Here is a 25506-nt window from a genome sequence, read left to right on the forward strand (position 1 = left end):
GGTATCAGAAATGTGGCAGAAATTTATTGGGAGTTCCTGGGAGGTGGCTAGTAATGCACGCAAAAACGGGAGTGTTATGCATACTTGCCAACTCTCCCTCATTGTCAGGAAGACTCCCTGAAATAGCAGCAATCTTCCTGTCTCCCTGAAAAGTCTAATAATCTCCCTGATTGCACCTTACCCCCATTATGTAGCTGTTATATAAACAAAAACAGAGATATATACATTCAAATGGGATCATTAGTAGCATCTCTGCATTGGTTATAAAGCACAATGATCCCTATGCAGTTTCTGAGAAGTATCAGTGTGTTTTCACCAGAAAAGTAGATCTTACTAACTGCTTTGGGTCTCGTTTACATTTGGATGTAAATCAATTTTATGACAGGCCTCTCAGATGTAGCAGTACACGCCCACTTTACCGCCGCGCTCATAGGTGTTACTTCTACAATCTCCCTGAAATGCTTTTGCAAAGTAGGCAATATAGTGTTATGAGTGTGTCAGTGCAAGCGACTGCGTTCACAGATGCACAGCCGCAAGCATAAGAGACATGATCAGATGAAAAAACGGCACCTGCCATAGGGCTGGTGCAATTTACAATAGTGTGACCGATGGTGGTGTACAAGGATGCACCAGTCGGTATTACAGTGTGCACGGGCACCAAAAGTAGGCGACTGAGTCCTTATACATTTGACTGCACAGATTTACAAAAGGAAAGGAATTTGTATGCCATTTACATAAACTCACAGACAGGCGACTGCCAGTACACGCTGCTGCATTCTCTTTTGTGTGCGATTCAGAATCAGGACCAATATATATATATATATATATATATATATATCCAGCAAAAGTCCGGCACTCAATCTAGTACAGATGTAGCCACGCTCATCTATGCCGTGATGCGAGCTCATTGCGGCATGGATTGCGCGACCATCGTGCTCGTGGCTATGCTGCGCACACCATAGACTTCAATGGGGTAATCGCTGGCTGCGAGTGCTCGCAATTTGGTGATTGATGCGCTATGCATATCGCTGCAACGATGTACATGGCTACATTTGTAGTTCAAACACCAGGGTGCCTGAACCATCCATATTGTAAATAGGGAACATATCTGCACTCCCGGTCTTGTAACAAGCTTGTATTGCCGTTAGAAAAGATGATTACATAATGGACGACGTTTCGGTGCTGACACGCACCGTCATCAAAACCTAATCACATAATATGGGGAGTGTAAGAAAACAAACAGAGAAAGAACAGGTGCTCGCTGGGGAGACAGAAGGGGTGCTGGCTGGGGAGACAGAAGGGGTGCTGGCTGGGGAGACAGAAGGGGTGCTGGCTGGGGAGACAGAAGGGGTCTGGCTGGGGAGGCAGAAGGGGTGCTGGCTGGGGAGTCAGAAGGGGTGCTGGCTGGGGAGACAGAAGGGGTGCTGGCTGGGGAGACAGAAGGGGTGCTGGCTGGGGAGACAGAAGGGGTCTGGCTGGAGCTGGAGAAACTGTGTGGCTGGAGTTGTAGAAACTCGTTTAGAGGGGGGCTGTCTTTTTTTTGTCATTCCTGGGCCCCACAATATCTGGTGGCAGCCCTGAGTGTGTGTAAGCGAGGGAGAAATATACAAATGTATGATAGATTAAAAATATCTAGCAAAAAAGGTTATTCTGTATACACCAAATTATAAAGTTGGCCCAAATTATTATGACCACCGGCTTAGTACTTTGTTGGGCCACCTTTTCCCCATAATGTGGCTTGATTTTTTTCTAGGCAGGAATTTTATTAATTGTTAGTATGTTTTGTAGGAATATTAGCCCAAATGCAATAAACTGCATTTACGTCGCTTTCACCAGCTTGCAGGGTCATAATGATGCAAGAAGGATCCATGATTTTGTGCTGTTGTCTGAATATCCTGGTGCTACCCTCTGCATAGTGTAATTGAAGACGTGATTTGTCAGACCACATGACCCATTTCCAGTCATTTACTGTTTATTTCCTGAGCAAACTGGAGGCATTTAATCAATTGCAGGCGATAGCAATGGCGTACGTACAGGCCTTCTGCTTCTGTAGCCCATACGATGTAATATGCAGCATACTGTTTGTTAAGAGGCAAACTGAATTGGTCCCTGATTCAGATTATACGTAATTTGATGCACTATTGCCCGTCTGTGCGACTGAACAAGTCACTGTCTGTTCTGCTCGAGCAACCAGTAGCTGTTTACAACCACAGGTCTTGTGCTCAGACCTGGTTTTTGTCTGCTGGTCCTCGCTCTGTACACTTTTAACAACTGCCGCCCTTGAGCAATTCACCAGTGCAGTCGTTTCGCTAATGCTCCCACGCTGCTGCGAGCGCCAAAAATCATTCCACTTTTAAAGTCCATCAGATCTTGTAATAATACACTGTATTAGTCTCTGCATACCTTCACCTTTCCGTTCTTATACAGATTCAGACATCCTATGTTAGCATTATCTGCGGAATAGCCACGTAGCATAAAATGCCTGGTGGTTGAAAAAATTTAGCCACTCAGTGTGTATAGATCGATAGCTAGATAGATATACGTTTACAAAAGGTTAATATATCCTTTTTTGTTATTTACTGTGAATTGCTAAAACATTTATCTATCTATCTAGATAAAACCTATGTATGGTCAATCACGTGTGGTACCTTTGTTGTCACAAATTAACAACTGAATACACTGTGGTTGAGGAGTAAAACTATTGTCTACTTGGCTTTCTCCTGTGACACAAGGGGAGGGGAGCAGCCGGTGACTTTCCTCTTGTACAGCATGTGATTTATACTTTGATCCATCATGCAGCTTGGCAGGCTGGATACCAAGACCCAGGAGACAAAAGAGCACAGGGTGGGGGAGAGTCAGGGTCCCTCCACAGGCACAGAGATCTTCACTGGGTGACCTTGAGCTAAAAGATCCTATCACATGTTGTTAGAAAGTTGGCTCCAGCACATTGGTTACATAGTTTCCATACAAGTCATTTTACATAGACTCTGTCTAGGTTTTCCTGGACAGCGTATTGCTGGTGTTACTGACATTTAGACCTAAAATTAAACACAGTCTGTCCAGCTATTGGACATCTGGGCCTATGCTGGGAGGTAAATCAGTGGGTTTAATGTTTTACGCTCTATTATGATGGAGAAGAAAATATATGCACAACAGGACATTTATGTAATTATCCTGTGAATTTGTTTTATTAAAGAAGTTCCCGTATCCTATGAAGATGTTATTTTATTGACAATGTAAAAACTATACCATAAATAATTTTGTTAGGGGGGGGCGGGGGTGCAAAAGCATACATACGCGTTCGCACAACTCTGAATGGCCCTCATTGAACTTCATCTACGTGCATAAACCTGGTACAGTCCAGTGACTCCTGTTCAGTCACAAGTGAAGATGCAATTGAGTTGCATACGACCCTGCATTTCCCATACTGGCTCAGCTCCGGAGAATATGTAGTGAAAACACACAAGATTTGCCCACAACACCAACTTGTATTCAACTGTGTCAGCCCCCATATTTTTATTCGCAGGGCTTTTATATTTTTATGTATTATTTTTATTAGTTATACATACATATTTTACACATTATAAACATTGTATTACTTTCAGGTCCTTCTATGCATCACATGCTTACACAAACCTACAGCCCTGTATAGAAATGTCAATGGAAATGATTTGTAAATGGGAATATACTTTTGACCACTAAGGATGATCCACAATTAGATAAAATCTACTTTTCTATTACATTAAAAGAAAGATTTACTATGAAAAGCCTGTATTTGGCTTATGTATTAAGTGAGTTAAAGTCCACTCCTAGACTGCAGCAGTTTATATAAAGGATCTGACCCCTGTCTATGAAGGGTTAAAGGTGGGTAGCATTAATTTAGTTCCTTTCAGCTGTAGGGTTCCAGTGAACTGGAGTGACCTTTATCTGTCTCCATCTCCATCATGCAGATGGAACAAGCCCTACAGACGCAGGCAGAGACCCCCAAGCCTTTATGCAGCTTGTCACATATAATACAAATGTATCCTCTCTGATCCCATTTCGTTCCCATTATGCCTAAATGTTTTTCACTTTGGTTTTTTCCCAAAATAAATCTTACAATTTTTTTTTTTCCACTTAGGGTACCAAACATGCAGACTTGGCATCATCAAACCACGGTTTGTGTTGTAACATTAGCTGACCATAATCAATTATCTTTTATTCTTTTAAACAGCTTCGCACTAGTATTAGTTCATACTGCAACTGGATATTCAGAATCAGAACCCAAGCACCAACAAAGCAGAGTGTGTCTAAATCTTACTTCTATCTGTCAAAGTGTCAGATTTTATTGTCATAATCGGAGGATCGGTGAAATCCACCATGTTAAATTTCCCAGATTTGCAAATCACGATCATGTTAGATTTCATCGATCCTCCGACCTGGCATCACAGGATTGCGGCGATCTGTCGCAAATATATTGGGGCCCTTTACATATACAGTATACACACTCAGTGGTCACTTTATTAGGTAAACCTGTACATCTGCTTGCTGTATAATAAGCCAATCATGTAGATGCAACTCAGTGCAATAAGCTTGCAGGCATTGTCAAGAGGTTTTGGATGGGGAAGAAACATGATCTGAGATCCACTATATATATCTCTGTCTCTCCACACCTCTCTTGATAAATAGTTAGTGCAGGTTCCCATCTGTAAGAGGTCACCTTGTCATGGTAGATGGGCATCCACAGTTTTTTCAAAATGTGCACAAATAACCTAATGTTTATTTTACAATTGAGTTTACAAAATGTATATCATTGCAGACTGATATTTAAATTAGAGATGTATGCAGACCCCATGTTTTGGTTCTAAATCATTGTTGTGTTTTGTTTTTGGCAAACCATCCTCAAGTAATTTGGGTTTGGATCTGTATTTTTTTACAATGGGTAAATACAGCTAAAATCATGTAATTTGGACCTGTTTTTGTTAAACATCAATAACTTTCATGTCCAGTCAATTTTGACCACCTCACAGATCACAATATTGTTTTTGCCAATTTTGGCCAAAGGAAGCAGCAAGCTGGTTTGGATAAACTAAGCGACAGAGCACAGACACAAATAGGTTGCAGTTTAAAAGAATATAGCACATATATGAAACATAGTGGCTGACAGGATGGCAGTTTAATAAACCAGATGACTCTGTAGAATGTTTTCATTAACCAAGAACTAATAACCTAAAAGTAAAAGCCTGTTAGAAAAAAATATATTACCAATACACTACTACAAACAGTAAATCACAGGCCTCAGATCAGTACAGGTGATTGCTGTCTGAGTAACATCTAGTAGAAAACTAGATCACCATTAAACTTACTCCAAACAGCAAATCAAAGGCCCGAGGCCAGTACAGGTAAATTGAGATGGAGTAACAGGGTAGTAGTCTTACACCAATACTGCAAGGTGTGCAAAGCGCATAAGGAAAAGTGGTGCACAATGGAATTGTCCTTGGGGCCCCACCCACCCTTATGGGCCCCACCCACCCTTATGTTGTATAAACAAACCAAGCACTTTAACGTCAGGGACTTCCACTTCTGTGGGTGAAGTACTTGGCTTGTTTGGGCCTCCACAAAAGAAAACATTTTGGTGGTTTAATTAAAACAAGACTTTTGTCTCTTATTATTCTTATTTCCACTTGTTATTTTATATATATATATATATATATATATATATATATATATATATATACACAGTTGTCCGGCACTCTCACTTCAATTGGTACTTTTCACTGGGGTGCTATCCAGGGTTGCTTAATCAGCTTCCCATATATATAGTATTTATGCAATCATCTCCCGACAATGCGGAAACACTCTCCAGACTTAATTATGTAGTTGCAATATTAATCAGCTTTATTATGCATACCAGATTAATTTGCCGACGTTTCGGTTCTAACTGAACCTTTATCACGGCATCAGTATTCTTAACATCAAGGTTTATAATTAACTAAAGTATAAGTAAATACAATAACATCAGCTTAATGGTCTAACAGGTCCTCTCTAATAGGTAATATTAATTGCCAAGTCTATAAGTCATAGTATTCAGAAAACAGTGCCTAGTCAATGGTCTAGTGTCAGTGTGTAACGATAATGTGTTATATGCATATCAACATTCACTGTGTTGGTGCCCCACTTCCCTATTATTACTAGTGGATTAGTAGTAATTAGCTCTGATGTTTAGTGGATATCTGGCTAGAAAACATTCAGATCATGGTTTACTTGTATGCATAGATCATGTTATGCAGCTATAGGTAACTTAAAATACAGTTGGTGTGATGATTAAATCTGTGATGTAGTTAGGTCGTAGCTGATAATAAACTGACAGCTGTCCAACTAGATGTGGCAGGAACTCTGTCTTACCTGCTCGTAGTGTCTCTCAGTGGAGGTATGCAGCGCCGCTGATGGATCAGTGTGGAGCTCTGTTGGCTGGCTTTATACCCGCCTACCGGATGTGCGTCACTTGTGCATATCCGAAACCGGAAGTGCACGCGCTCTCCGTCGGGGGCTGACAACGCTGTAGTTTGGGGACTTGGGCATGGGTGAATATATACGTATAGGTGGTCCTGGGTGTAACAGAGGGCTTTTTATTGGCTAGGTATGAGTACTCCACGCAACCGGAAGTGGGGCATATAGTCCCGATAACCGGAAGTGGGGCATGTCTCATTTTTGCAGGAAGTGGGGCATAGTTGCATGTCCACCGGAAGTGTGGCATGCACATGATGTTCTCACTCTGGCCGAGTCTATAAATGTGCATATGACACTAGGTGCAGTAGTGATGTTAGCGATGTAAATAAAATACATGACATTTACTATCTGCACATGCTATAGTATACAAGTTAGAACATAGGAGGCACATATATTGCTATACGTTAATAGTTGCAAGTAATAAGGTAGTGTGTTTGTATATATTGAATGAGGACTTGTGACCAGTTGAAGCTATAGTGATAGACTTCAAATACATAACTATGAATACTATAGTGTAATATATACATATAAGACATTGAAAGGATAATGTATACAATAATATAAATACTTAGAGGAATATGTTGAGTGGGCAGTATTCATTTAGTCCACGAGGGGCTACAGTGTCCATCTTGTGTATCCACAGACTTTCTTTTTTCTTTAGGCTAGATATTCTATCGCCTCCAAATTCGGGTGGTGGTACCCAGTCTATAAGTTTGCACTTAAGTGATGATACTTGATGTCCTCTATGAAGGAAATGACGTGCAACTGGTTTATCTGATTGGCCTGTAGATATTGCTGCTCTGATGGATGCTCTGTGATTCGCCATCCTTTCTCTGAAGATCCTTGAGGTAAGTCCCACATAGTATAAGCCACATGGGCATGTTAGTATATAGATCAGGTGGTCCATCCTGCAATGTAGTTTCCACTTAATTTTAATTGCTTTACCTGTGTGTGGGTGGGCCACAGTGGAACCTGTGATCATGGAGCTGCATGTGGTGCAGCCCCCACACCGGTAACTCCCTGGTTTCTTCTGCATTGTCTGGATGAGCGATTCTCCCGCTTTTGGGTTGAGTGTTGGCCGTAATAGGAGTTGCTTGAGGTTGGGTCCTCTCTTATAGGCCATCATTGGTGCTTGTGTATCCCGAAATGGTAGCGTCGGATCTGTTTTAATGATGGGCCAATGGCGTTTGACCGCTTTTTCTATTAGTGCAGTGTTGTTGTTGTATTCAGTCACATAGGTGAGTCTCCCATCTTTTGTTGATCTATGTGTAGGATTAGTGATCTTCTGCTTGGCTTTGTTTAAACATTTGTCCAAAAGGTATTTTGAGTATCCTCTTTCCTGAAGTCTTGCCGTCATCTCTAATATCTGTGTGTTTGTGTTGTTCTCATCTGTGTTGTTACGTAGTACTCTGAGGTATTGGGAGATAGGCAGACTGTTTTTTAATGCTGGTGGGTGGTGACTTGTGGACATTAAGAACAGATTTCTGTCTGTTGGTTTACGATAAAGGGTATGTCCTAATTTTTTGCCATCACGGAATATTGTGAGATCTAGGAAGTCTACCTTGTTGGCATCAATGTGGTACGTGAATCTGACAGGATGTTCAAGTTGGTTAAGGTGTGTAACCATATCTACAAAGGTGGTTTCTGGCCCATTCCATATCAGGAAGATGTCATCTATGAATCTCAGGAACAGTACTATGTACTCCCTGTATTTTGGCAGTATCACCTCTTTTTCATATTTAGCCATATATAGATTCACATAGGCTGGTGCTAGGTTTGACCCCATTGCTGTACCTGAACGCTGGAGGTAGTATTCTTCTTTATACTTGAAGTGGTTATTGCGAAGGACCAATTCTGCTAGATCCAGTAGGAATTTTGTGGGTGCTTGGTAAGTATGGATACCCTGTATTGCCTGTTCCATGGCTATAAGCCCTTCCGAGTGTGGGATAATTGTATAGAGGGAACATACATCCATTGTTGCTAAGAACATGTCACCATCAATGTTGATATCTGCAAGTTTTGTTATCAGATCTCCTGTGTCCCTGATGTAACTGGCAGTTTGTTGGACGAGAGGTTGTAAGAAGTAATCTACGTACACCGCCAAAGGCTGTAAGATTGATCCTTGGGCCGAAATGATCGGTCTTCCTGGTGGTTTATCGAGGGTTTTATGAATCTTGGGTGTAGTATATATGATGGGGCATCGGGGGTTGCTTGGAAGGAGATAGGCATATGTGTTTTCATCCAGCCATCTTGCTGATAATGCTTGTTTTAATATCATTTCCACTTTTGATTGGATTTCTGCCGTTGGGTTATACCCAATGCGTTGATATACAGTTGTATCACTCAATTGTTTTGTTATCTCTTCATCATAATCCTTCCAATTCTGAACCACTACTGCGCCCCCTTTGTCTGCGGGCCTTATGACTATTTGTTCATTCTTGCGGAGATTGTTTAGTGCTTGTATCTCTATGCTAGTCAGATTGTCAAAATATTTGCGTGGTTTCTTTTCTGTTACTTCTTGAGTAATTAGTCGCAGGTACGTTTTGATGCTAGCATTACTTGAAGGGGGGTCAAACCTCGATGGTTTCTTGAAAGGGGTGATATTCTGATCCCTGTCTTGGTTGGTATCTTTGAAATGTTCCTTGAGGCGAAGTTTTCTGCCAAACTTGTAGTGTTCTATCGTCCATTTAAATGTATCATGTCTATTGGTTGGGACAAACGTTAGGCCTCTGGTGAGCAGTGAGTATTCTGTATCTGTTAATTTATAATCTGAAAGGTTAAAGACTACATTTATAGTCTTCTGCCTTTTCCTTTTTTCTTTGCGTGAGTGACTGCTTCTCCTTGGGTGGGGTCTGTGTTTGGTAGGGTTACTGGATTTTCGTCTCTTGCCACACTTCTCCCTAAAAAAGCATGTGGTGGTCTTGACTCTAGGTTATCTGTATCAGAGGTGGTCCCCGATGATGCCGTGTCAAGTGGGTATACTCGTCTACGCCTCCTGAAGGGGGGTCTATTTGGTATCTGGTTTCTTGCTGCTCCCATAGTGTCTCCGAGTAGCCACCTATATACTGTGTGGTTTTTGTAGTCTGTAGATACTGTTGTTAATTTCTTTCTTTTGAATGCTGTAAGTTCTCTTCTGTAGGATTCCACCTGGGTATTAAGACGTTCCAGCCAATTTGTGGTTTTGTCTTCCTTCAAGATGTTGATATTGGACACGGGGAATTGTTCCAACTCCGTTTTGACTTTCTTTAGTTCCTGTCCTACCTCTTCCACTACCAGGATAATGAGGTCAAGAGAACACTTATTGAGAATACTGCACCACCTACTACAGAAAACCGGGTTGTTCCTGCCGATGGTTGGCATGTTGTTAATTCTGAAACCTCTTGGTATCTGTTTATTCCTATGGTATTCAGACAAGAACTGTCCATGTAGTGTGAGATCTATTTCTCTCCTCCTCATTCTGAGTAATTGGTGGAATACATCTATAGATGTCTCAGCCGGTAATGTTGCGAAGTTTAATTTATCAAACAGTATTCTGTCCACCTCCTCATCTGTAAATGATAATGCTCCTTGCTCTGCTTGTGACAGTAGTGCTTCATCTAGGAGGGCTGCTCCTCCTTGTGCCATAGTTGGATATCACTCCTTTTTGGTAAGGTTTGGTGAGTTTGGAGTTTATTCACTATGCTTGTGCTGCGTTATGTATGTACTCTAGTACATAAATAGTTTGAACGTATGCGGGTGTCCGGAATGGTGCACTTAAATAGGTGCCCTTGATATATACACAGTTGTCCGGCACTCTCACTTCAATTGGTACTTTTCACTGGGGTGCTATTCAGGGTTGCTTAATCAGCTTCCCATATATATAGTATTTATGCAATCATCTCCCGACGATGCGGAAACACTCTCCAGACTTAATTATGTAGTTGCAATATTAATCAGCTTTATTATGCATACCAGATTAATTTGCCGACGTTTCGGTTCTAACTGAACCTTTATCACGGCATCAGTATTCTTAACATCAAGGTTTATAATTAACTAAAGTATAAGTAAATACAATAACATCAGCTTAATGGTCTAACAGGTCCTCTCTAATAGGTAATATTAATTGCCAAGTCTATAAGTCATAGTATTCAGAAAACAGTGCCTAGTCAATGGTCTAGTGTCAGTGTGTAACGATAATGTGTTATATGCATATCAACATTCACTGTGTTGGTGCCCCACTTCCCTATTATTGACCTCATTATCCTGGTAGTGGAAGAGGTAGGACAGGAACTAAAGAAAGTCAAAACGGAGTTGGAACAATTCCCCGTGTCCAATATCAACATCTTGAAGGAAGACAAAACCACAAATTGGCTGGAACGTCTTAATACCCAGGTGGAATCCTACAGAAGAGAACTTACAGCATTCAAAAGAAAGAAATTAACAACAGTATCTACAGACTACAAAAACCACACAGTATATAGGTGGCTACTCGGAGACACTATGGGAGCAGCAAGAAACCAGATACCAAATAGACCCCCCTTCAAGAGGCGTAGACAAGTATACCCACTTGACACGGCATCATCGGGGACCACCTCTGATACAGATAACCTAGAGTCAAGACCACCACATGCTTTTTTAGGGAGAAGTGTGGCAAGAGACGAAAATCCAGTAACCCTACCAAACACAGACCCCACCCAAGGAGAGGCAGTCACTCACGCAAAGAAAAAAGGAAAAGGCAGAAGACTATAAATGTAGTCTTTAACCTTTCAGATTATAAATTAACAGATACAGAATACTCACTGCTCACCAGAGGCCTAACGTTTGTCCCAACCAATAGACATGATACATTTAAATGGACGATAGAACACTACAAGTTTGGCAGAAAACTTCGCCTCAAGGAACATTTCAAAGATACCAACCAAGACAGGGATCAGAATATCACCCCTTTCAAGAAACCATCGAGGTTTGACCCCCCTTCAAGTAATGCTAGCATCAAAACGTACCTGCGACTAATTACTCAAGAAGTAAGAAAAGAAACCACGCAAATATTTCAACAATCTGACTAGCATAGAGATACAAGCACTAAACAATCTCCGCAAGAATGAACAAATAGTCATAAGGCCCGCAGACAAAGGGGGCGCAGTAGTGGTTCAGAATTGGAAGGATTATGATGAAGAGATAACAAAACAATTGAGTGATACAACTGTATATCAACGCATTGGGTATAACCCAACGGCAGAAATCCAATCAAAAGTGGAAATTATATTAAAACAAGCATTATCAGCAAGATGGCTGGATGAAAACACATATGCCTATCTCCTTCCAAGCAACCCCCGATGCCCCATCATATATACTACACCCAAGATTCATAAAACCCTCGATAAACCACCAGGAAGACCGATCATTTCGGCCCAAGGATCAATCTTACAGCCTTTGGCGGTGTACGTAGATTACTTCTTACAACCTCTCGTCCAACAAACTGCCAGTTACATCAGGGACACAGGAGATCTGATAACAAAACTTGCAGATATCAACATTGATGGTGACATGTTCTTAGCAACAATGGATGTATGTTCCCTCTATACAATTATCCCACACTCGGAAGGGCTTATAGCCATGGAAAAGGCAATACAGGGTATCCATACTTACCAAGCACCCACAAAATTCCTACTGGATCTAGCAGAATTGGTCCTTCGCAATAACCACTTCAAGTATAAAGAAGAATACTACCTCCAGCGTTCAGGTACAGCAATGGGGTCAAACCTAGCACCAGCCTATGCGAATCTATATATGGCTAAATATGAAAAAGAGGTGATACTGCCAAAATACAGGGAGTACATAGTACTGTTCCTGAGATTCATAGATGACATCTTCCTGATATGGAATGGGCCAGAAACCACCTTTGTAGATATGGTTACACACCTTAACCAACTTGAACATCCTGTCAGATTCACGTACCACATTGATGCCAACAAGGTAGACTTCCTAGATCTCACAATATTCCGTGATGGCAAAAAATTAGGACATACCCTTTATCGTAAACCAACAGACAGAAATCTGTTCTTAATGTCCACAAGTCACCACCCACCAGCATTAAAAAACAGTCTGCCTATCTCCCAATACCTCAGAGTACTACGTAACAACACAGATGAGAACAACACAAACACACAGATATTAGAGATGACGGCAAGACTTCAGGAAAGAGGATACTCAAAATACCTTTTGGACAAATGTTTAAACAAAGCCAAGCAGAAGATCACTAATCCTACACATAGATCAACAAAAGATGGGAGACTCACCTATGTGACTGAATACAACAACAACACTGCACTAATAGAAAAAGCGGTCAAACGCCATTGGCCCATCATTAAAACAGATCCGACGCTACCATTTCGGGATACACAAGCACCAATGATGGCCTATAAGAGAGGACCCAACCTCAAGCAACTCCTATTACGGCCAACACTCAACCCAAAAGCGGGAGAATCGCTCATCCAGACAATGCAGAAGAAACCAGGGAGTTACCGGTGTGGGGGCTGCACCACATGCAGCTCCATGATCACAGGTTCCACTGTGGCCCACCCACACACAGGTAAAGCAATTAAAATTAAGTGGAAACTACATTGCAGGATGGACCACCTGATCTATATACTAACATGCCCATGTGGCTTATACTATGTGGGACTTACCTCAAGGATCTTCAGAGAAAGGATGGTGAATCACAGAGCATCCATCAGAGCAGCAATATCTACAGGCCAATCAGATAAACCAGTTGCACGTCATTTCCTTCAGAGAGGACATCAAGTATCATCACTTAAGTGCAAACTTATAGACTGGGTACCACCACCCGAATTTGGAGGCGATAGAATATCTAGCCTAAAGAAAAAAGAAAGTCTGTGGATACACAAGATGGACACTGTAGCCCCTCGTGGACTAAATGAATACTGCCCACTCAACATATTCCTCTAAGTATTTATATTATTGTATACATTATCCTTTCAATGTCTTATATGTATATATTACACTATAGTATTCATAGTTATGTATTTGAAGTCTATCACTATAGCTTCAACTGGTCACAAGTCCTCATTCAATATATACAAACACACTACCTTATTACTTGCAACTATTAACGTATAGCAATATATGTGCCTCCTATGTTCTAACTTGTATACTATAGCATGTGCAGATAGTAAATGTCATGTATTTTATTTACATCGCTAACATCACTACTGCACCTAGTGTCATATGCACATTTATAGACTCGGCCAGAGTGAGAACATCATGTGCATGCCACACTTCCGGTGGACATGCAACTATGCCCCACTTCCTGCAAAAATGAGACATGCCCCACTTCCGGTTATCGGGACTATATGCCCCACTTCCGGTTGCGTGGAGTACTCATACCTAGCCAATAAAAAGCCCTCTGTTACACCCAGGACCACCTATACGTATATATTCACCCATGCCCAAGTCCCCAAACTACAGCGTTGTCAGCCCCCGACGGAGAGCGCGTGCACTTCCGGTTTCGGATATGCACAAGTGACGCACATCCGGTAGGCGGGTATAAAGCCAGCCAACAGAGCTCCACACTGATCCATCAGCGGCACTGCATACCTCCACTGAGAGACACTACGAGCAGGTAAGACAGAGTTCCTGCCACATCTAGTTGGACAGCTGTCAGTTTATTATCAGCTACGACCTAACTACATCACATAGATTTAATCATCACACCAACTGTATTTTAAGTTACCTATAGCTGCATAACATGATCTATGCATACAAGTAAACCATGATCTGAATGTTTTCTAGCCAGATATCCACTAAACATCAGAGCTAATTACTACTAATCCACTAGTAATAATAGGGAAGTGGGGCACCAACACAGTGAATGTTGATATGCATATAACACATTATCGTTACACACTGACACTAGACCATTGACTAGGCACTGTTTTCTGAATACTATGACTTATAGACTTGGCAATTAATATTACCTATTAGAGAGGACCTGTTAGACCATTAAGCTGATGTTATTGTATTTACTTATACTTTAGTTAATTATAAACCTTGATGTTAAGAATACTGATGCCGTGATAAAGGTTCAGTTAGAACCGAAACGTCGGCAAATTAATCTGGTATGCATAATAAAGCTGATTAATATTGCAACTACATAATTAAGTCTGGAGAGTGTTTCCGCATCGTCGGGAGATGATTGCATAAATACTATATATATATATATATATATATATATATATATATATATATATATATAAAAGAGATGGAACGCACACAGTTCTAAATCAACAAATGCCAAGTGCAGGGTCAGTAATTATTCATAGCTGAAAAAAGTTCCAAGTAACCATGGGGCCGGACCAGCACACTGTATTCAATCACTGTTTAATGTCTAAAATCAGGGTTTCAAAAACAAGCTTTCAATTTGTGGTACTTAGCCATATAATGCATAGTAGTGCAGTCATGATAGCCAGGGGGCAAAGGCTCTGAACCCGGTCAGCCCCCCCATATATATTTGTGTTTTCTGTTCTTTGGCTGTATTATCAAAATGTTTAATAAAACTCTACAAGTTAAAAAAATAAACAAGATACCAATGGGCTTAAGGCTAAGGGGTAAATTTACTAAGCTCGAATTACATCGAATGGGGCAAAATCAGCAGTGAACTGCATATTCGGAATTTACTAAAGGCAAAACGATTTTGCTCGATTCGATGTCTAAATCTCGGACGAGAACTTCCGCAAATCGGACGGTAACATGTTTTCAAACACATAAACAATCGGTCCAACTCGGCAGCCTTTTGCCATAGAAAGCAGTAGGACCTTGAAATTTACTAAGGACTCATATTGTCATCACGGCCGATAAATAGCGCAAATCGGCAGCAAAAGATGCCAATGCAACCCTAAATAGATATCTCAAATAGAACACCTTTTGCTATTCGAATTTCACATTTCAACATACTTACCCATCGCTCACCACTCCATTCTGGCTGACACAGATGCACGGACAGTTCAGTGAGATCCGTCTGTGCTTCTGTGTTTAAAAAAATTAAAACCTGTGTAAAAAATAAATAAAAAAAAATGGCATTCTTCCCCCCCCCAAAAAAAAACAACCACCAGCATCGGGCTTTGAAGACCCAGTACTGATTGTGCTAAATACAGGGGACAAACGACGTACGGGTCCCTCCTGTATTAAGCACAACCGGCACCAGGCTATTCAGAACCAGCCATGGTTGCCAAAATACAGGGGACAAACAATGGAGGGGTCCTCTATATTTAGCGCAACCAGCAATGGGCTCTGATCCGGTCCTGTTTCTGGAAATGCAGTGGAAAAAAATGCGTAGGGTTCCCTTGTAATTTCCATAACCAGCACCAAGCATTTTCTAGCGGGGGTGTAATGCCACAGCCAGGGGAAACCTTTCACCGGGTTCCCCAGCCAAAGCATTACCCCTGACTGCTAGTCAGCCCAGGCTGGGGAGCTGGGGACCCCCCCAAAAAAGGAGTCCCCCTCTCCAGGGCACTATGCCTAGGCTGATGGCCCGGGGCTATCCCCGGCACCTCCGGAGCGGTGGGTGCTGGGTTGATTATGTAGTGTGGTGCAAGTACCAGCATACGAGCCTGTTCTACCAGCATGCAGGGCATTATGGGTCCGCTGATACCTGTAGTTTCATAGCAAAAGAAATATAAAAAAACACAGAACACACACACCGTGATAGTAAAAGTTTATTAAAACATATATGCACATTCACAGTTGCACTCACTATCTCACATATTCACCTAAGTATCCCTGAAGCCATTTCACGTCCACTTGTCCAGTAGTAATCCATAGGGTACCTGAAAAAAAAACCATTCACCTCTTCCTATGCGTGGATCACATCCTCTTCATTCCAAAGTAGACATCCATAGGGCTTAGCAAAACAAAAAATGCAATGACCCAAGCCATAAACGCAATACTGTCCTCTAAGGACAGTACTACCCGAATGACGGCTCCGCCACGGGATTTCGCTATAGATATCCCAGTGCTGAGCATTCATTGGCTGAGCGAGCCGAGCCTTCTGCCTCTCAGCCAATGAGCGGTGCTCTCCATTGAAGTTACCTTTATGGTTCCCTACATTGACTTCAAGGTGGAAGGAGGGAACCGTTCATTGGCTGAGAGGCAGAAGGTTCGCCTCTCTCAGCCAATTAGCTCTCAGCACCAGGATTTCTATAGTGAAATCCCGCTGCGGAGCCGTTATTCTTGTAGTACTGTCCTCTAATGTCCGGTGGTCCACACATTTTCGGTTTGTTTTTTTGCTAAGCCCGTGGATGCGTACATGGAACGAAGAGGACCTGATCCACGCATAGGAGGAGGTGAGTATGGATTAAAGGACATGATTGGCTTCAGGGATACATAAGTGAGATAGTGAGTGTGAGTGCGCATGTATGTTTTATTAAACTTTCTGTCATGGGGTGTGTGTCCTGTGTTTTTTTTATATTTCTTTTGCTGTGGAATTACAGGTACCAGTGGGCCCATAATGCCCCGCATGCTGGTACTTATGGTTCTCTAAGTACCAGCATGCGGGGGAGGCTTGCTGGGACCTGTAGTTCTATATCAAAAGACAATATTTTTTATATCAATTGCACCATACTACATAATCAACCCGGCACCCACCCCTCCAGGGTGCCGGGCAGAGACAGCCTTGGGCTATCAGCCTACCCCTGGGGTGCCCTGGAGAGGGGGACTCCTTTATTGGGGGGGTCCCCAGCTCCCAAGGGATCCCCGGCCTGTTCTGACTAGCAGTCAGGGGCAATGCTTTGGCTGGGGGAACCGGTGAAAGGGTTCCCCTGGCTGTGGTATTACCTCCCCCATTAAAAAAAAGTTTGGTGCTGGTTATGGAAATTACAGGGGAACCCTACGCATTTGTTTCCACTGTATTTCCAGAACCAGGACCGGATCAGAGCCCAGTGCTGGTTGCGCTAAATACAGGGGACTCCTACGTCGTTTGTCCCCTGTATTTTTGGCAACCAGGGCTGGTTCCAACCAGTACTGGGTCTCCAAAACTTGTTGTTATTTTGGGGGAGTTGGCTACCCTGTTTTTTTTTTTTTTTTACACAGGCTTTAATTTTTTTAGACACAGAAACACAGACAAATCTCACTGATCCGTCCGTGCTTCTGTGTTTTATTTTTTGACACACAGATGCATGCATCACGGATATCCCTGATCCGTCCGTGCTTCCGTTCGTTCGAGCTAGTCAAAACCGAACGCTAAATACAATTGAATAATACGAATATCGCATGAATACACCATCGAACAACACGTGTGACAGCAACTCAGCAGCTTAGTAAATTCAGTAACCTGTTAGAAAAATTAAACACATGAATACGGACGATGTCATCCGAGATTGATCTCTGATTACATCGAATAGAAATCGTCAGCTTAGTATATTTAACCCTAACAGTGTTAACCATCATCATAGACAAAAAACATACAGTTCAACATGTCCCATTAAGGCTTCTTACACATGATGGAATAATGTCAAACTCAGACAAGCACTACAATTCAGATCAAATTCACAGATTTGTGTGCTCATTGGAATACATACAAGCAGTCTATGCAACTGAAGGTCTGAGCAGAAGAAGTGGGTAAGAGCATACTTGCCGATATCCTGGCTGCCCCTTCCGGGAGGGAGCAGCTAGGTCGGCTTAGCAGGGGGGTGGGACCAGTAAAAAGGGGTGTGGCTGGGATAGAACAAGCCATTTAGGGGTGGGACTAGGGGCAGAGCCATGTACTCGCATAATTTTGGCCCCGCCCTTGCTACACAATGCCTATATCCGGCATTGTGGAGCAGGGGGCTTAGTCTTCCCTCTATCTACACCTGCTTAGTCTTCCCTCTATCTACACCTTTCTGTTCCCCCATCCGTATTGCTCTGTCTCCCCACCTTCCACACCACTCTTACCCATACATGCCTACTCTCCCGATTTGTCCGAGAGCCTCCTGAAATCGAAAATCGGGTGCCGCTCCCAGCCCCCCGGAAAAGGCAAGCCTCCTGACTCCTTCAGTCCCCCCCCCCACAATGCATCCCGGAACACCTGCAGTAGTGGTGCTGATGACGCGATTCAGCGTGAATCGCATCATCAGCACCACTACTGCAGGTGTTCCGGGATGCATTGTGGGGGGGGGACTGAAGGAGTCAGGAGGCTTGCCTTTTCCGGGGGGCTGGGAGCGGCACCCGATTTTCGATTTCAGGAGGCTCTCGGACAAATCGGGAGAGTAGGCATGTATGGGTAAGAGTGGTGTGGAAGGTGGGGAGACAGAGCAATACGGATGGGGGAACAGAAAGGTGTAGATAGAGGGAAGACTAAGCAGCATGGATTTGAGAAGACAAAGCTGCACAGATGGGTGGAAGACAGACTGGCGTGGATGGGGAGGTGACAGAGTGGCACGGATGGGGGGGACAGAAGAGTGCAGATGGAGGCGGGAGACCGAGCAGCGTGGATGGAAGAGGGGAAGAATGTGGAAAGACAGGGCAGCGCAGTTGGGGAAAGACAGATTGGTGCAGATGAGGGAATACAGACTAGAATAGATGGGATAACACACAGCAATAGGGATTGGGGAAGACAGTGCAGCATGGAGGCGTATAGGGGAAGAAAGTGTAAATACATAGACAGTAGATGGAATATGATAGATTTAGCAATAGAGCAAGATGTTTGTGGGAGCTGGAAGTGTATACTGAATGAAAAGGATATATTGAATGAGAAGGATGTTGGAACCCTTGTGATTGTTGTTCTGACCGAATGGGCTGATTGTGGACACTAAGTTGGATGGGTGTGCCACTTAACTGCGCAGACACCTTCAGTTCCATAGACTACATGTGTGTATTCCAATGAGCACACAAATCTGTGAATTAGCAACGCCACCATTTTGATTTATTTTGTGAGTTTCAGCAATCTCACTCTGTGAGAGTTCTGAATCTGCAGTTAACCCCTGGGTGTGACGGCATACCATATTTGTATTACGTCCATTAAAGAATCAGCCTTAATGGGACATTTGAAACCGTAAGGTTTTTTGTCTATGGAATTTCACAGCTTTGTTAAAAAAAAAAATATATATATATATATATATATATATATATATATATATTAGGGATGTGCAGGCTCGGATAGGTTCGAGTTTGCACGTGGAGTTCGGATTTTTCCCTCCAAAAAAACGGAACTCAGAACGAGGCAAAACGTCATCTTACATGGACGAACATCATCATTCCTGGACAAAAGACCAAACTCGAACCTATCCGAGCCTGCACATCCCTAATATATATATATATATACTATAATTTGATGAACATGACCTGGCAGCCCAGTCAGGCATGCATCCCTAAACCAACCCCAGACCTCGCAGCCTGGGCTGGTATTGGAATATAGGGAGAAAAATGGTGCGGGGTTCCCCCTATTTTTCAATGACCAGCACCAGGGCTGAACCAGACAGAGGGCGGGGGATAATGCCATAGCAGAACCGGAAGCTCTCCACTGACATCACTCGTGATGTCAGTGGGGCCGCCCTCAAACAGCAAGCGTTCCCTCGGGAACGCTTCCGTTTGGGCAGCCACCCCCCTGGCCCGCCCACCAAATGGGGTGAGCTGTCACTCAACATCGACAGCTCGCCCCCTTTGGTGCGAGACCCTGAGCTACAGATTGCCCGTCGCTAGCCGCTGTCACACATGCGCACGACGGAGCCGGCTCCGTCGTGCGCATGCGCTCTGGGCCACCATCGACCCGGTTGCGAACGATCAGCGCTTGCGACCGGGTCTGAATTAGGGCCACAGCTCCGTGAGATCATCGGCTCTACCACACTCCTTCCCTCAAGTTCTGCACACTGTGGCCATGATATCAGATGATAATTCCTCCATCTGCATTCCGGAGGATCCAGGAACACAAGGGATTGAATCATTATACTGTGCCCACAGCATTATGGTGAGCGTTAAGGAAAGAGGGAGTGCTCTGATAGATTTGTGCAGCTATAGGATTTCCCTACAGGGTGTGATTATCATATTACTTTGGACATTTCTAAGGAGAGGGACTTGGATGGAGTCCCGTATTTTACTCTGTGCCCTAAACCATTCATATGATCACCTATAAGGAACTTTTACATAATTCTTATCTCTGCAGTGTCATGGGTATTTGCTATTGAGTATATATTAATATGTACTGTATACATCTATTGCATTATATTTAATTTGTAATATTGTTGCTTTTACTTATTAAATAATATATTGTAAACTCATTACTCGCTGATACTATTTCAGAAGCATTCCACAGATTTTTCTAATTTCTGTATATTTAGTAGGGTTTCACCAAATTCATATTTTAGGATTTGTTCTAGTTCAAATCTGATCCCTACTGTACAAATTTTTATTAGAAGAGACCTAAATTATCATTACTGTTTTCTGGTTAATTCAGTTAGGAGTGATGCTGCAAGGTGCTGGCATTCCAACCATTTTCCGGTGCCTAATGACGGCCAACAATGCAATAGAGGTGCACAGGAAAATCTGTGATGTTGCTGTACAGTAAATTATCAGTGATGAGCACAGCAAAGCATCACTGATGACTATCTCCCTTTAAATTACATCCAGCTCATGATAAAAATGCTGAAATCTCTAGGGTAAAAAAAAAAACAGTGCTTCTAATGGGCTATAAAAGTCCTTTTCATATCTAGAATAGAAAATTTGTAAAACTTACCTAGTTCCCCTTTGCATGGTTGCTCTAAAATGCAGCTTGGTTTGCCAGAATCTGCACAGACCTATTTTCTTGTTAGTGTTACTATAACTACTTTATATGCTATTTTGTAAGTTTATGATTAATACAGTTGAATTTTAATTTGACCCTGAAAAAAAATTTTTTTTTCCCTTCCAGCGACCTTCCCGACCATCCCAGTGCACAGTGGGACCAGTCTCTTCTCTCTTCTCTAATTCTAAACCATATACAAGAGAAGAACATAGATCTGGTGAGTTAAATGGTAAACAATAATTATTATTATTATTATATGTTGTTGTTTTATATTCAGTGCCTACTCTTCTCCTGACTTTTTTTTATCTGCTTCTTAAAAGTGAAGTGTGCAGGAATATTTCCTTCAGATCTGTACAAACAGCGGCTAAACAGCTACTGAAATGGGTCTGATAGTTTCAATAGGAATTTTTTTCAGCATTCCCTCTCACTAGTCTGTAATCCATCACACTATACACATTTGGGCTCATACAGACTGGGCGCTATGTCAGGTTGTGTATCAGGTCTTATGTTATTTCGCACTGTGCGTGCCCATAATGCGAACATACACAAATGCCGTACTTGCGATTGTGCGCACCCTCTAGCGTATGATGACCCATTGCTGAGATTTCCTGGAGTCCAATGTTCCTGGATTTCTGGTTCACATTTCTCTTTCGCCAATTACTCTGTACCTGTTTTATACCTATAACTTTCCTTAATGACCCACATCTCTTGTTGTGGCTCATCTTTCTTTTAAAGGCCTTGATGTGTGACTTATATATTGAAGACCACACTCACACTCCATCAAATATATGTGGAGCGTGAGTGTGGCCTTCAATAAATAGGCAGCACATCAAGGACTGTAAAAGAAAGATGGGCTGAAAACCTCCGAAATATCAAGAATGGCTTTGAAAACCACTCCTTATCCACTCCTTACCAAAACATTTCAAGGAGTGCCACAACAAGACATGTGGGTTATTAGGGAAACTGATAGGTATAAAACAGGTACGGAGTAATTGTCGAAAGAGAAATGTGAACCAGATTTTAGCACAAACAGAGATGAAGTGGATATTTGAAAGGGTGATTTAATATTGAGTTTGAGCTGAAATGGTTTTTATGAATGGTTATATTTATTTATGTGTATATATTTATATATAATTTATAATATGACACATATGTATACATGAATTTTATGTATATTTTTACATTTTCATATATGTATTATATCAGCTTCTCTATTTGAATATGCCGTTTTTTATATGTTGTCCTTTTAATTGATTTACTGTCCTCTTAAATGATTTTATGGGTCCAGTTTTATGGAATTTATGTGATTATGGTATTTTAGGAGAGATTTTTATTATATTTAAATTTTTTTATTATATTGTATGAATTATATATGTATATATAATATGTTTATATAGTGTGTCCCTTAAGGGGTTATGCAGACATTTCACTTATATGTAAGTAGATACTTATTTATAGTTAGATCTGCCTCTATATATACAGGGACCTAGAAAAAGATACGCTATTAATGAGGGATTATTATCACATAGGAGTAATATCTCCATGTATGAAATGCCCGCTGCCTTGAATAAGAGAGGATTTGGAATAGTATATCCCAGATAGCTGGAACGCATGTACTCTAGCTTGCGTTCCAAAAGAAAGGAATTATAGATCACTCCCGGCAGAGTCTGGCGCTGGTGGTTACTGAGACAATACCGGAACCGGAAGTGGTGTGCGTTCCAGGAGGTGGAGCGCTCACCGGGTAAAATAGGAAAATTAACGTTACCCCGAGAAAGTACGAAATATAGCGGGGATATATACAATGTCTAAAGGAAAATGAAATTTATAGGTGAGTGTTCACAGTTGTTTTTAAGTAGTTATACAGTATGTTAATCGGATGATCCTTAAGTGAGAACCAATGAGGAGGGAGATGAAGGTATATTAAGGAGATAAGGCCACCAGTGATATACATTACCAAAGCAAGAGATTAGGCGCTAATGGATAAAAGAAAGATATATATATTTAAAAAAATTTTTGCAGTCAAATAACCAAAATATTTTTAATTAATAGCAGCAAAATAACCTGTGCTTGTGAATACACACCTACACCATCACATAATGTGGTGTAACAAAGACATACAAAGAAAAAAAGTCTATTTGCACTGATAAGACACCATTAATCTATAATTGTAAAATAAAATAGAATAATCAGGGGATCTGATGTTCACTAAAAAAATATATATATATTTATTGATATATTCTATATGCAATATATATTTATTCAGACTAGAATATGACTAGCCATATTGCAAATATTTATATTTGAACATGTAACACATACATATGTACCAACAAATACTGCATATAAAAATACATAAAACCAATGAAACAACAATAATGATCACAATAACTCCATGGAGATCTCCAAGCCAATATGAATGACACTGTGCTTTTAAAGGGACTCAGTCCATATAATCATAAGATATCGCTCCTGGTTTTAAGCCACAAATACAATGCAGATGGAAACATGAAAGCTTGTATAGTCACCACTCTGTACTAATGTTAGTATTCAGCACTCAGTATGCTGTGCGGGAATGGGAAGTCCTGAATATCTCCCGTGCTGTAAAGAGTGATGCTGCGGTTGCACGCTGCCCGTATATCCACCTGCGGGAGTCCACCTGGGCCACAGATGCTGACGCTAGAAGTGGACGTCAGTAGCCTCTATATTCCAGATGGTATGGAGGATTCCCCCAAGTGGACGGCAATAATGAAAAGTATAAGGCAACCAGTCCCAGCAATGGCAAAGGGGCGAATGTACTAAGATAACGATTGTCCAGTCGTGCATTCGCATAGGATCCTCTAACCGGTTTCGCTCCTGTATAAAGGGAGCTTTTTTTTTCTTTGTACACCAGTCATATACACCTTGATAAAGGCTGGAGGAGAGCCGAAACGCGTTGGTAAACATAGGAGGGCAGCGATCCAGGTGGACAGAGTGGGGGAATGCAGAGTGTACATAGGACCAGGAGTGTTGCAGTACCTATACCCAGGAGGTGGCTAGTAAAGCTCCACACATGTGAGTTTGGGTGTACTATGATAAGCACCACACTCATCTGGCACGCCGCTTTTTCTATCATTGTGGTGGCAATTTAATGGATATGTTTTAAAGAGTTTTTGTGAATTAATAAACAGTACTGCACTATATACTTTATCTCCTTGTTTTATATCATACGGATATATCATATATCATAATCCTATGAATTAACCTATAGGAGTGCATACGCAAAGTAAAGGCGGAAAACGTAGTGGATATTATTAATCTTATTAATAATGGGTTTTTACTGAAATCCAGAAACATTAGACTCCAGGAAATCTCAGCAACGGGTCATCGTACCCCGGAGGGTGCACACAATCACAAGTACTTTATTTATATACATGACTTATTGAGGTGTGTGAGCACCTCGGCGTTTGGGTGCTGCTCTGCTGTGTTGAAGCTCTTATTTCTCTGTATGAGAGTTTAGTGTTATACTGAAATGCAGTACTGAGTAATATGTGGTCTTCTCACATATGCGGCTCATGCAGACCAGCGGGATTGCAGAACTACGTAGTTTTGGAAGCGTATGATGCAGCTGCTATAGGGCTGGTGTAAATTCATGATGATGATGACAATTGTAACATTACCTGAACGATCCTGGTTGGATAATTGCTGAATCACCTGCACAGCTGACACTACTGCAGTCACCACGCACACGTATATCAGGTGATTGAACGCACGCTTGGTTGACACATTTCTATCTGGTTACTACGCGGTAGGTGTGTAAAATGTATGACTTTGTTTACGTACATTTGCACATGCATCTTTCTTCCAAACACAACAGCTGTACGCATTTATTAGTGTTTATGAAACAGTTTGGTAAGGTGAAAAAAGTTTGTGTGATAAAGGAGGTCACACGTTCTGCTTTAATTCACAACAGTTCATTTCTACAATATTAATGCTAAATATGGCCGGATTTTTAGCTTTAAGTATATTTTGAATTCTTTAGTTTAAATATCACAAATGTGGGCTTCACTAATATGTAAAGGTAAATTGTGTCTCATTTCTCTCATATAAGGGGTCTGTTAAGCTAATTCTGACCTTAACACAGAAAGAATGGCTGTTTTAGCATGTTTTAGGTAGAATTAAGTATTGCAAAAGCTGTAAAGCAGGTATCAGAGACACCTCCTGCTTATAGAGCAGTATTGCTCGCAGCATACGTCCCTGTAGTTTTGTATGGGGACAGGTATTTGACA

General features: G+C 41.7%; 1 protein-coding gene across 1 annotated transcript in view; it reads left to right on the forward strand.

The window, feature by feature from the left end:
* Nucleotides 1–25506, forward strand: part of PIGL (phosphatidylinositol glycan anchor biosynthesis class L) — a 224174-nt gene that overhangs the window by 134819 nt on the left and 63849 nt on the right. Inside the window, exon 3 of the mRNA XM_088453651.1 lies at nt 21368–21458. Coding sequence (XP_088309777.1) covers nt 21368–21458 — 91 coding nt within the window. The remainder of the gene's footprint in view (nt 1–21367; nt 21459–25506) is intronic.

The sequence above is a fragment of the Taudactylus pleione genome, unplaced genomic scaffold (genome assembly GCF_031769625.1).
Source record: "Taudactylus pleione unplaced genomic scaffold, aTauple2 ptg000585l, whole genome shotgun sequence".
Taxonomy (NCBI): Eukaryota; Metazoa; Chordata; class Amphibia; order Anura; family Myobatrachidae; genus Taudactylus; species Taudactylus pleione.